Below are 13096 nucleotides of genomic sequence, written 5' to 3' on the forward strand. Positions count from 1 at the left end.
CATCATGTCGTTCTTCTAACATCACACATATTGATTATGATGCCCCAGATTTTGATTATGATGAGGATAGCGACAGTGCTACTGATCACAAATTAGCGATCTTGGCCCACAAGAAAGTTCTGACGGTGTATGTCATGCTCAGTTGAAAGCAGGAGACGAGGAGCTGAGTGAGGTTGTTTAATCGCCCTTTAATTCCTTCTTCCAAACTGAACAGAACAACAAAAGGAAACTAACAAGAGGTACAACCAAGAACTGATGCGCCAAACTGAACACAAACAATCAACCACAAACTGAGGAAAACAGGCAACTGAAATAGGGTCCCCAATCAGAGGCAACGAGAGACAGCTGCCTCTGATTGGGGACACTTATCCAAGAGGCACCTCTGTGATCAGGCCCTGAATGTGGTCCCCAGGGGCATGGAGATACCTAGAGGACCCCAGCCAGGACCTGACAGTAGCCACCCAAGGCGCGGGCTCTGGACCGCAGGAACGGACCAACCAAGGGGGGGAGGGTGGGGTGCCGGGGCTGGTGGAGGCTCCACCCCGGAGCAGGACGAGTGGCCATGACAGGTGGAGGCTCCGCTTCGAGAGAAAGAAGTGGCGCCGGGACAGGTGGAGGCTTCGCTCCCATATCCACACAGGGCGCCAGAGCGAGAGGACGAGGCGAAGGGAGGAAGGGAGGAAGCTCCGCCCTTGAATAAGGACGGGACGCCGGAGTAGGAGGACGCTCCACCCCGGTATTCACACAGGGCGCCAGAGTGAGAGGAAGCTCTGCCCCCAAACCAGTATGGGGTGCCAGAGCAGGAGGAGTCCGGGGAGCAGGAAGCGCCGGGGGAGCTGGAGACGGCGATGGTAGCAGCTTGTTGTCCCACCCATCTGGGGGAGGAAGCAGGAACCCCCGGTCGAGCCACTCTGGAGGCGGTGTTGGTAACGGCTTGTCATCCCACCCCTCTGCGAGTGGGGTAGGTGTGGGACCCCGGCCGCATGAGACCGGTACTGAGGTCATGTCACAGAGGATCGTCAGAGACAGGCCACGAGGGGCCAACCCTGGCAGCGAAGGTCGGAGAGATCCCAAGGTGGCAGCAGCCTCTCCAAACCCTGCCTTACCTCCCTGACCCTTGCTGGCGGATGTTGTCGGCTGGTAGGTGGAGAGAGGTGTGTCACCCTTCACTCTCTCTTCCCCCATTACCGGTCAGGAGGGGACTTGCCTTGGAACCTCAAGGGGTACTTATTTTTCCACATTTGTGAGGCCCCTGCGAGTGATGAGGCAGGGTCTGTTCTCCCCACCGAGCCGACTGATCCCACAGAAATGTCTTGGGTCTTCTAGGGGCTGCTTTTTGGGGACGCCGTTGAGACAGGAGGTCTGGATCTGCTGGGCAGGGAGTCCATACCCCGTCAATCACTTGCCGGATTTTCTCCAACGTTGTGAGCTGCTCCTTCCCGTTTTTGGGTCCCCGATGAGAGGTCCCGAGAGACAGCTGCCTCCAATTGGGACACTTAACAAAGGAGCACGGAGATGGCAAGAGGCTCCTCTGTGATCAGGCCCTGACTGTGGAACCCAGGCGCATGGAGATACCTAAAGGAAACCAGCCAGCACAGAATAATAATGTCCAGGTATATGTGGCTTTCCCAGCTGACATATAAGGTGTCGAATAGTGAGAAAATGAAGGTATATGAATGCACTTGATCATGATTAAGCAACTGTAAACTTGAACAAAATGGCTAAATGCTTTGTGCTTCACTGTAGTCGTACCTTATACACCGATCAGCCATAACATTATGACCACTGACAGGTGAAATGAATAACACTGATAATCTATTTAATATATACACCGATCAGCCATAACATTATGACCACTGACAGTGAAATGAATAACACTGATAATCTATATAAATATATACACCAATCAGCCATAACATTATGACCACTGACAGGTGAAATGAATAACACTGATAATCTATTTAATATATACACCGATCAGCCATAACATTATGACCACTGACAGGTGAAATGAATAACACTGATAATCTATATAAATATATACACCAATCAGCCATAACATTATGACCACTGACAGGTGAGGTGAATGAGACTGATAATCTCATTATCATGGGATATATTAGGCAGCAAGTGAACCTTCTGTCCTCAAAGTTGATGTTTTAGAAGCAGCAAAAATGGGCAAACATAAAGATCTAAGCGACTTTGACAAGGGCCAAATTATGATGGCTAGACGACTGGATCAAAAACGACTGGTCTCCAAAACTGCAGCACTTGTGGGGTGTTCCCGATCTGCAGTGGTCAGTACTTATCAAAAGTGGCCCAAGGAAGGAAAAACTGTGAACTGGCGAAAGGGTCATGATGCATGTGGGTAGCGAAGGCTGGCCCATGTGGTCTGATCCAACAGATGAGCTGCTGTAGCTCAAATTGCCGAAAAGGTTAAAGCTGTCCATCGCTTGGAGCTACGTAGCCACAAACCAGTCAGGGTGCCCATGTTGACCCCTGTCCACTGCCAAAAGGGCCTACAATGGGCACGTGAGCATCAGAACTGGACCACGGAGCAATGGAAGAACGTGGCCTGGTCTGATGAATCCCATTTTCTTTTACATCACATGGATGGGTGTGTCGCTTACCTGGAGAAAACTTGGCACCAGGATGCACTATGGGAAGAAGACAAGCCAACAGAGGGAGTTCTGCTGGGAAACCTTGGGTCCTGCCATTCATGTGGATGTTACTTTGACACATTCCACCTACCTGAGCATTGTTGCAGACCATGTGCACCCTTTCATGGCAACGGTATTCCCTGATGGCATTGGCCTCTTTCAGCAGGATAATGCGTCCTGCTACAAAGCAAAAATGATTCAGGAATGGTTTGAGGAACACAACAACAAGTTCAAGGTGTTGACTTGGCCTCCAAATTCCCCAGATCTCAATCCAATCAAGCACCTGTGGGATGTGCTGGACAAACAAGTCTGATCTATGGAGGCCCCAGCTTGCAACTTTCAGGATGTAAAGGATCTGCTGGTAACATCTTGGTGCCAGATACCACAGCACACCTTCAGAGGTCTATTGGATTCCATGCCCACGACAGGGTTGGGGCTGTTTTGGCGGCGAAAGGGGGACCTACACAATGCGGTGGTCACAATGGTATAGCTGATCGGTGTAAGGCAGTATATACCCCTTCAGAAAATTATCTTTAAACTAACTGATTTACTTTACTGAAAGGGGCAGCAATTAGTGTTTTTGGAAGTGGCAGTTCCATTCAACAAGAAAGAAAGGAGGTATGTTCAAAATGTTGCTGGTATGGCTTTGACAATAAGGTAAAAAATAAATTATGTAAGGGCCTGAATGAGTCTCTGCCTAGGGCCCCCAAATCTCTAAAACCACCTCTGACTGACACACATACACAAATGCATGATTGTTTTACTATCCTTTGAATTAAATTAAAATTCTGTTTTCCTTAACCCCTCAACTTAACCCTACCCCTAACCCGAACCCTAGCTCTGATTCAAAGGTGATCACTGACAGTGAATGCAGGAGTGAATTGCAGACACTACAACATCTGCTCTACTGGCAGAATTATGACTATCACAGCCTATGTCAATCCTATGTCAATCCCGTAGCTTTCGGTGAATCACTCCAGGGCTGCATATCAACAGCTTGAAGCAGCATGCTCTCTTTGTTTTATTTCCTCATCTCCTATTCTTCGCCTGGCCTTTTCTGAGAGGAAAGAAAGTGTAAAGAATGCGTTGAATCCATTGGCTGTTAAGAATGCTTGATTGTGATTCGATGTCTTTATGTCAGTCTACCGGTGTTGCATGCAGTCTGAGTTCATAGTTGAAAAGATGAGTCGCATGCGCCTGCGTGTTATATAGAGATATTGAACAATACGTCATTGTCAGTTAAATTTATTGTACATAGTGTACAAAAAAAGACAGTGTCAGAGTAAAAGCAAATTACTAACTAGGACAATAAATGGACGTTGCGGGAGTTCCTTCACCTCTTATGGATTGAGATGCTAGCAGTCTCCCCGAAGCATGGCGTAAGTTCAAACTACATGTGGGTTTTGTGTTCTCGGGAGTGTACAAAAAGAAACGTTTTTTTTTCAGCTAAAAATGTCATAAAAACATACAAGGAGCTATAGAGCCATATGAGCAATTTTTACAGTGTTAAAGGGATAGTTTGTCAAAAAAATCACATTTCAGTGACAACCCCCTTACTACCAGTTGGTCATTCAGGCTCATAGAGTCCTTTTTTAAAACAATACATTATTCAGCTCCGTCTCAGTCAGTAATTAGCGTTGTTAGCATTGTACAAATTCATGAATGGAAACCATATTATTGCAGAGCTGCATTGCAAGCGGAAAACTACTCTAAAACACTCCAAACAAAGTGGTGTTGTTTACCTCAAAGAACATAATAATTTTGTATTCCTCAAAATATTTTTTTTATTTCCACAATATAATTCTCATTTCAAATAAACGTATACTTCCCGAGTTAACCAGTCAGTTTTGTTCATAATTGTATCAATCCACACGTTGATTCGGAAAGAGTTAATGTATACACAGTAAAGGAAAAGTTAGTTTTCGCTAGCTAGAAAAGCAAGTAGTTACATATTTTGTCTTTGATATTCACCTCGGACAGTCACCTCGTTGATGGTGAACAAATCAATCTCCATACCCTTGCCCAGAATATCATGAGGCAATGTGGATTTGTAATCAGAAGTACAGTATTACTTACAATTGTATGGCTCTGTGGTGAAGTTGATCCATTGATCCAAGTGTATTCTCCAACAATAGGACTCGAGGGAGGCAGAGGTATTGTCCCAATTGCAGAGCAGGTAGAATTGAATTAACTCAAGTTCCACGAGCAAGCAAAAGTTGACATCAAACGAAAGAAATCCAAAAGTTCTAAGTTTGTTTAGCAAACGCACTGAATAACACCGCGTCGTCCTGCACAATAACATTCTTGTGACATAGCACACCACCTCCAAATAGAAAGAATTAAAAAATATATAAAGGAAAAATATAGCAATATACCTTAAGGGAAACTAGCAACAATTTTAAAAAGATAGGCGTAACAACCTATTTTCAGATAGCTTGTTGAGGTTAAAGTTCATGCTCACCTCCATGGCACCACTGCTGAAGAACAGAAGCTGTGTATGTTGGCTATAGGAAATAGTTTGCTAGTGCCAGTTTAAATTCAGCCGGCTGTTTCGTCAGGGTACAGTTTTAAAAACTGATGCTACCGCGACAGATTACTGAATGTAGTTTAAAGGGTTTTGGAGTAGTTTTCTGCTTGCAATGCAGCTTTGCAATAAAGGTACGAACCGTTTCCATTCATGAATTTGGACGATGCTAATAACGCTAATTGCAGACTCGGACAGAGCTAAATAATTCATTGTTTGAAAAAATGATTCTAAGGGTCTTATCTGTTGGTAAGTGAAAAATATGATTTCCCTTTAAGACTACTTGCTAATTGGGAATTACCACTGGGGAATTATTTATTGATTGAGTAAACAAAGAAAATTACAGCAATGACACAGAGCAGGCTTTTAAAAAAGGGGTAGCGAGTGCGTAAAGGACAGGCAAAAATGAAAGTAACAAAACAACACCGACACAAAGATGTACGTTTCTAGAATTTTTAGACAAAGCTTACCACGCCAATGTCTCAAAACAGACAGACACAATAACCCATGAGGTGCGGGTGAAAATGAGCAACCTAAATAGACATCATGATAACTAACTCAAAACAGGTGTGATGGGTGCGCTGCTGCCACCTGCTCCAGTCGGCGGTCAGAACACCGGTGGGGTGGAGCACCGGAGAATGAGAGAGCACGCATGATTCATGCCTGTTGGTTAGTGCTGCATGATGTATTTATATTAATAACACACTTTCTTAACAGCCATTTCTGGAGTTATTCCTTAAGTTTAGAAAACCCTATGTGAGCCCACTTCAGAAGGATAGGGACCCCAGTGTCTGATGAGCGGTGTGGCTCTTTCTGTTGATAGATCTAAAGCTTTTGATACAGCTGACGACTCAATCTCAGTCTTCACTGGACCTTGGCCTAGGATGTATGTCTGGTTAAAAAATGATCTCAGTGATTGATCCCCGGCTATTGTACCTGATAGGATTTAGTTGTTGTTAAGAAATGAGTTACACAATGTGAATTTTTGGGTGCAGTCTCTCAGCGTTAATTTGAGGGTATTCACATCCAAATATTTTCGGACCTAACTGTTTAATGTATACTAATGTCCAATATGAACAGGCAGGACATTTTGCTTCATTTGTTTTATGAAACTAGTCATATTTTGGGTTTTAACAATATCACCTGGAAGGCTGTTCCATTCAACCATAGCTCTGCACAACACTAGATTGTTTTGAATATGTTTTGGTTTTGGGAATTGGGTAGTTACCACTGGTGGCATGTTTGTGAGGTATGTGTTTGCATTAGAACGTAGTTTAAGCTGCCTATATAAACAGTCTGTTTGTTTCATGAAACACTGATTTTAGCTGACTAATTTTTTTTTCTTTTGAATTTGAATTTCTTAAGTAGTGTTCTTGCTTTTATCATGTATCTTATTTGCTTTATGTGTATTTTACTGTCTTTGCACTGTGAAACACTTTGTAACATGATTTTGAAAAGTGCTGGATAAATAAAGATTATTATTATTAGAAGTGATGCTTTCAACCTCTAATTCGGTCATGTATTTTGTTTATATTAGTTGTCAGTGTGCAGTAAAGGGCAAGCCAATCTGCTATATTCTGAACCAGTTGCAGCTTCTACAAGTTCAACTTTGTAGTTCCTGACCAGACTACCAATAACTACCACCCGACCAACATAGAGATAGACAGGACCTGAAAGTTCAGCCTGGTCACAGGACAATACGTAGAACATTTTACGTAGATTTTAGCCAAGGGATTTCGTAAGATATATTACGTTCAGTAAAATAACATTAGGAATGGAGAAAAAAAAAGTGAAAACCAAGTTTCAAACCGGGGACCTACCACATTCAGGGGCAAGTGTGCTACCCACTGCCCCAGTGAGGAACCTGTCAAGAGTAAGGGCGAGTAGTGTTGTCTCAACGTAAATATGTTAGAAATGATTTTGTTTGTAATCCTAACCCAAACCATAACCCTAACCCCAGTGCTGTGATACCTAACCTTAACCCAAACCCTAACCTGAACCCCTGAGCTGTGCGACCTAATCAAACCTTAACCTAACCTTTTTTGTTTCCTAACCATAGCCCAAACCTGAACCTTTTCTTTTAAACCTAACCTTAACCCCAGGACTGTGATATCTACCTGTAACCCTAACCCCAGTGCTGTGATGCCTTACGTTAACCTAGCTTTAACGATAAAATGCTTTTATAACATATTCTAGCAACGTTGTGTTGCTATTACTTATATTAAATATCTATATCCAGTGTGGGTCAGTGGGTGGGGTCACTACCTTCTCATCCAATTGCGCCGGTTCGATACACAGGTTAAAAAATCTGTGAAAAAGTGTCTTTCATAGTGTTCGTAAATATCATGTTTGTATGTTATTTTACGTTTTAATAGCGTTCGTAACATTTGATACGTTGTAATAGTGTTCGTAAGATATGTTCTGTTTTAATAATTTCATTATGTATCATACGTTTTGGTAGCGCATTGTAATGTAACCTAACGTAACGTCACATATCATACGAAATCAGGTGCTATGGATTTACGTAAAATAGTCTACATAGTGTCCTGAGACCAGGTGGGACAGTTTTATTAACTTCAACCTAAGTGTATGTAAACGTCCGACTTCAACTCTATGCTATTTTATAGCTCTCAAAATCTACTTCTGGATGTGCTCAAAATTACCTTCCTGAACAGTTCGGTTGTGGAACGTTTTCCATCCTAAAAAATACTTTCGTAATTGTTTGGATTAAAAACTGTCTCAAAAAAAAGAAGCTAAAGATTAAAATTAGTGTTCTGTGTATCAAAAACTAGATCCAGAATAGCATTCATCTTTGCATTTTATCAGTTGTGCAGATTTTTGGTTGATGTTTGCCGGACTGAAGAACCTAGAAGAGTGAATGTCTCTTACTGACTGACTGACTGACTGAGTGACTGATGGACTACCCCTTGTAAATAGCGTAGTGGTTAGAGACATTGACAACCCAACAAAGCGTCCTGTGTTCAAATCACAGACAAAACAAATTACGCAATCAATCAAATGTATTTATAAAGCCCTTTTTACATCAGAAGTTGTCACAAAGTGCTTTTACAAAACACCCGGCCTTAAACCCCAAGGAGCAAACAACAGTATTGTTGAATTTCAGTGGCTAGGAAAAACTCCCTAAGAAGGCTGAAATTTAGGAAGAAACCTAGAGAGGACCCAGGCTCAGAGGGGTGACCAGTCCTCTTCTGGCTGTGCCGGGTGAGATATTAAGAGTCCAATTGGAATAATTAATAAAGGCATATGGGTTGAGTCCAAAGTCTATTTAAACTTAGTCCATGTCAGAAGTATGACTAGATGGACAAGAACAGGGACAACACGGGGGAGGTGTCAGCACAGTGGCATCTGAAATCGTCAGGTATCGTCTTGATCTGCAACACAACCAAGAGGACTTTGGACAGGGACAGCAACGGGTCTTTCAAGCCAGGTACTCCGCAAGTGTGGGCCAGGACCTCATGTCCTCCTAAGTTTAAAACTGCAGGGAAAAATTTGAAAATGCATTCCTTATATCTACAAGGATTTATAGTGGAGAAGAAGAACTTATATTGGAGAAGGAGAACTTATAGTGGAGAAGGAGAACTTACAGTGGAGAAGGACAACTGACCCTACTCCCACAGCACAATAGTATAGCAGTGTAAGAACTTGGAACTGAGACAGGGGGGTTCCAGTGAAACTGTGGCCCTATACGGGGGAGGCCCGGGCAGGGCTCAACATGCAGGAAATCAATCCACCCACATTGCCAAGCATCAACCAAAGGGACACCCACCAACCGTAACCACCCTGAATGAGGGCCCAGTATTGCCAGCAGAGTACAGCCCAATTGCACAAGTGCGCAACAGAGAAACGACAACAAGCCAGTGACTCCACCCCCCGAATGGCATTGGAGGGAGGGCATCCCAGTGGCGATGAGAGCCCACCTGGCAAGATAGCAAGGGTGGGCAGTATCAAGCCTTTCTGGTCAATTTTGTTTGAATCGGGTCTAGTTGACAATTTGTGGGTTTAGAACTCATTACAAATTTAGTGAATAGGGGATCAAAAAGATTACACCTGGTCAGGGAGGTTCAGGACATTCTCAGGACAACTGAGATTTTGGGGACTATAACTATTTAAGGAGGAGTCAGTTATTTGTTTTCTACTTTTTCATCAAAGTAGTTCATGTATTCATTACAGCTAAAGTTAACTTTGTTAACTTTGCAACTGTATGAAAGAGACATTTTTGATTGTTTTTGTTCAGTTTGGAGAAATAAGCTGATAGAGCAGATGTGAGTGCTTTTCGGTATTGCAGTGTACTGTCTATCCAGGCTACTCTGAATACTTCCAACTTGTTGGAGCGCCACTTTTGCTCCAATTTTCTGGAGGCTTGCTTGAGTCCTCTAGTATTGTGTGTGTAGCAGGGAGCAAGTTTCTTTCTGCGTGTTTCTTTAGTTTTTAGTGGTGCAATCGTATCTAAAGTGTTTAGCAGTGTTGAGTTTAGATCCTCGATTTGATCATTTGCAGATTTATATACTCTGACGATCATGAGCGAGCTTGTAAGAATATCAAGAAATCTATTTGTAGTCAGAGAATTTATATTACGGCTTTTGAAACTCATTGTTTGCGGAGAAAGTGGATTTCTTGTTTTAACGGTAAATGTAATAAGACAGGAAATTATTAGATCCACAATATCTATTTCTTGTGACAGGACTAAATCTAAGTTATGATTATGGCAGTGTGTTGGACCTGAGTCATGTTGGATACAACCCAGTTAGTCAATTATGGCTTCAAAGGCTTTTTGAAGAGAGTAATTGGACTTTTCCACATGAGTATTGAAATCTGAAAAAATTTGAATACTATCTGCCATGACTAAAAGGTTAGACAAGAATTCTGGAAACTCATTGAGGAACATTATGTATGGCCCAGGGGGCCTATAAATAGTAGCTATGTAAAACTATTTATCAGCCTAGTTAACTTTCATGAGTAAAACTTCAAAAGAATGAAAACCAGTGATGTGTTTGAGAGTAAATCTATATTTACTGTCATAAATATTAGCAACACCCCCTCCTTTTCGGGATGCACAAGGGATATGATCACTAGTATAGTCAGGAGGAGAGGCCTCATTTAAGGCAGTGAATTCATGTGAGTTTCACATAAACCAAAAACATCTAGTTTATGATCAGAGATTAATTAATTTACTGAAACTGCCTTTGGAGCAAGAGATCTAATATTTAGGAGTCCCATTTTGAGATGCGAAGTGATACAGTCATTTTTATTTTTATTTGTGACCGAGGTAGAGGAAGGCTTTATATTAAAAGGTTGCTGTTGTTAGCACTACCTTGTTGAACTTTTCTCAGCCTAGAACGAGTCACAGTGGCAATAGGTACAACTGTACTAACTACTCTGGCTATGCTATCGACAGACTCAACTGTGCTAAAAGACTGGATAACGGCCTGCAGCCTGACCTGCACCCTATCTCATGGTGATGCTATATGAGTGAGACTCCTGTCAATGTTCCTAGATAAAAGAAGAGCACCACTCCAGCTGGGATGAGCCTTCACTCTTCAGCAGATCAGGCCTGGCCCTATTTCTGAGAGCCAGTTATCTACAAACTCTACCTCCTGCGATGGGCAGAACTCAGTTTTCAGCCAGCGAGTGAGTTGCGCAAGTCTGCTGTAGAGCTCATCACTACCCCTAGCTGGGAGGGGGCCAGAGACAATTACTCGATGCCGACACATCTTTCTAGCTAGTTTACATGCTGATGCAATGTTCTGCTTCCTAACCTCTGACTGTTTCATCCTAACGTTGTTGGTGCCAACGTGAATAACAATATCTCTGTACTGACTATACTTGCCAGTTTTAGACTTTGCTAGTACCAATCCCAGATTTGCGGCTACGCCGGTGGCTCTGTGTACAATCGCCAGCTGATTCTTTAGTCTAATACTGCGGGTAATGGAATCGCCTAAAATAAAATTTTATGATTTTCTGATGGATTTTTTAAGTACGCTTCCATGCATGCTTTTTGGGTAAGGATAGACAAAAACTTAGTTGGCTACAACCTTCAATAGGTATGTTATAGTAAACCTAAAATAAAACTGTTTACTCTTATATTGCGACTATTTCGCATTGTGATTTGTTCAGGATATACAAAAACATCTCTGGCTAGAAAAAAACCTCTCTGGCTACACGATTCTCTTGTCTTGTCACTTGATGAAAAAGTCAATTAATGTCACCCATATTGATAGCTTTGGTAGTGTAAAGTTCAGTCTTGCTAGCAACTGCTCAATTATTATGACTATTCAAAATAGTAAGTTAGTAGATACTAGTAAGCCTATTACTGCCTAATAAGCTTTTAAAACGGCCAGTGGCAAGCTGAGGTTCATGACAGTATCAACGTTAGCGAAAGCAGATCTTAATCAAGACTATCCTACATAGATACAAATATAAACCTTGTTGCTTAAGCTTTCATGAAGTTTACTCAATTATTTAATAAAGAAACTGATAAAACTCACTGGTGCAAAATAAAGGTAACTTACTGAAATGAGAAGAACCAAGGACAAGCAGGAGAGGGAGTGCGGTGATGTAGTAACCACAACTAATAAATCATTATGGAAAATGTGCACATGCTATCAGAAAGGAACGAAGTGGGTAGCTATATTGTAGTTTGGATTAAAATGTTTAGTTAATTTTTGTTATATTTGTCTACTTTTAATTGGCTATTTTTGTTTCATGCCCCAAGGTACTAGTATGACATTTACACTAAGATTCGGTTTTGATATAATCATTTATCTTATCGGCCTATAGATTGTACAGCTCCGGAAAAAAATTAAGAGACCACTGCACCTTTTTCTCTCCTTTCCAAAAAGGTTGAAAAGGAACGTTTTTAAAGAGGAACAGAAGTGTTCAATTTGCAGTGGTCTCTTAATTTTAACCATTAATTTCCTCACTAAAAACCTTCCTTTTAGACGTTTTTAGAAAGGAAAGAAAGAGGTGCAGTGGTCTCTTAATTTTTTCCAGAGCTGTATATATACTTTCAGAGTATGTTTCTACTCGTTACTTGTGGTACTTTTAAGATAAGCATCTTGTCCCAGCTGCGGTCTTGGATCGTAGATTTAAAACCCAGTGGGTGATAAGGGATGATCAGGTGCGTAACCAGTTTAGAGACAAACATGACCATTCGTACTTTACACAGCTGCAACGGTCCTCGCTGGACACAGAAGGAGCAGTGGTTGTAGCGATACAGATGTACAGACATGATAAGAAATGCATCATGCACCATAAAATCATCCTGAAGCCACAGACCCTGGCCTAACTCGTCTTTCTAAAAGTGTTTTCCAAGTTACTATAGACAGACATTTAAATATGCATGCCGATACTTTTTGGCTGCGTGATGATCGTTTCAATTTAACTGAATTCAAAGTAAGTAAATATACTATTTTATATTATACATTTTATAGGCAATTTAAAAAAAAATACTGAGCATCTGATTTTCGTGTACTGGAAATGCTTTACTATTTTGTTGTCATATAAAATTTGTAATAAACAAATAATATAGTGGCTAAAATACTGATAGATAGATCAGTAGACTATTTGAAAAAAATATTACTTTATATCCTCATCCTTTCATGTTGTTAAAAAACTAACTAGACTTCATTAAAATACTATATAGCTTGGTTATGTAAAAAAGAATACTCAACATAGATAATAACAAAACTGACAGATTTTGATTGAATTATGACTTAACAAAAAATTAATGGAGTGAATTTGGAGTGGTTATTATTTTTCCTGAGAGCGAATAGCGGTTTTGTGCAAAGACGTGTTGCTGTGGAAAGGTGGAGCAGAGCGTAACCTTCGCTCGAGAGGTTACATACTCTGGCAGGTATGTTTCATGCCCCAAAGGGGTTAAGGTAATGTTTCT

General features: G+C 41.5%; 1 protein-coding gene across 1 annotated transcript; it reads right to left on the reverse strand.

Moving 5' to 3' along the window:
• Positions 1-168: 168 nt before the first annotated feature.
• Positions 169-5683, reverse strand: LOC117595182 (proline-rich receptor-like protein kinase PERK14). Its single transcript, XM_034295044.1, has 3 exons — positions 5655-5683; positions 3998-4070; positions 169-1575 (listed from the first exon to the last, which is right to left on the reverse strand). The coding sequence occupies exon 3, from the start codon at positions 1183-1185 to the stop codon at positions 427-429; it is 759 nt and encodes a 252-aa protein (XP_034150935.1). The 5' UTR covers positions 1186-1575; positions 3998-4070; positions 5655-5683; the 3' UTR covers positions 169-426.
• Positions 5684-13096: the final 7413 nt, after the last annotated feature.

Source organism: Esox lucius, chromosome 11 (assembly GCF_011004845.1).
Source record: "Esox lucius isolate fEsoLuc1 chromosome 11, fEsoLuc1.pri, whole genome shotgun sequence".
Classification (NCBI taxonomy): Eukaryota; Metazoa; Chordata; class Actinopteri; order Esociformes; family Esocidae; genus Esox; species Esox lucius.

Coding starts and splice junctions, on each gene's coding strand:
- LOC117595182 (XM_034295044.1), bottom strand. CDS start 1,185: ATGGGGGAAGAGAGAGTGAAGGGTGACACACCTCTCTCCACCTACCAG.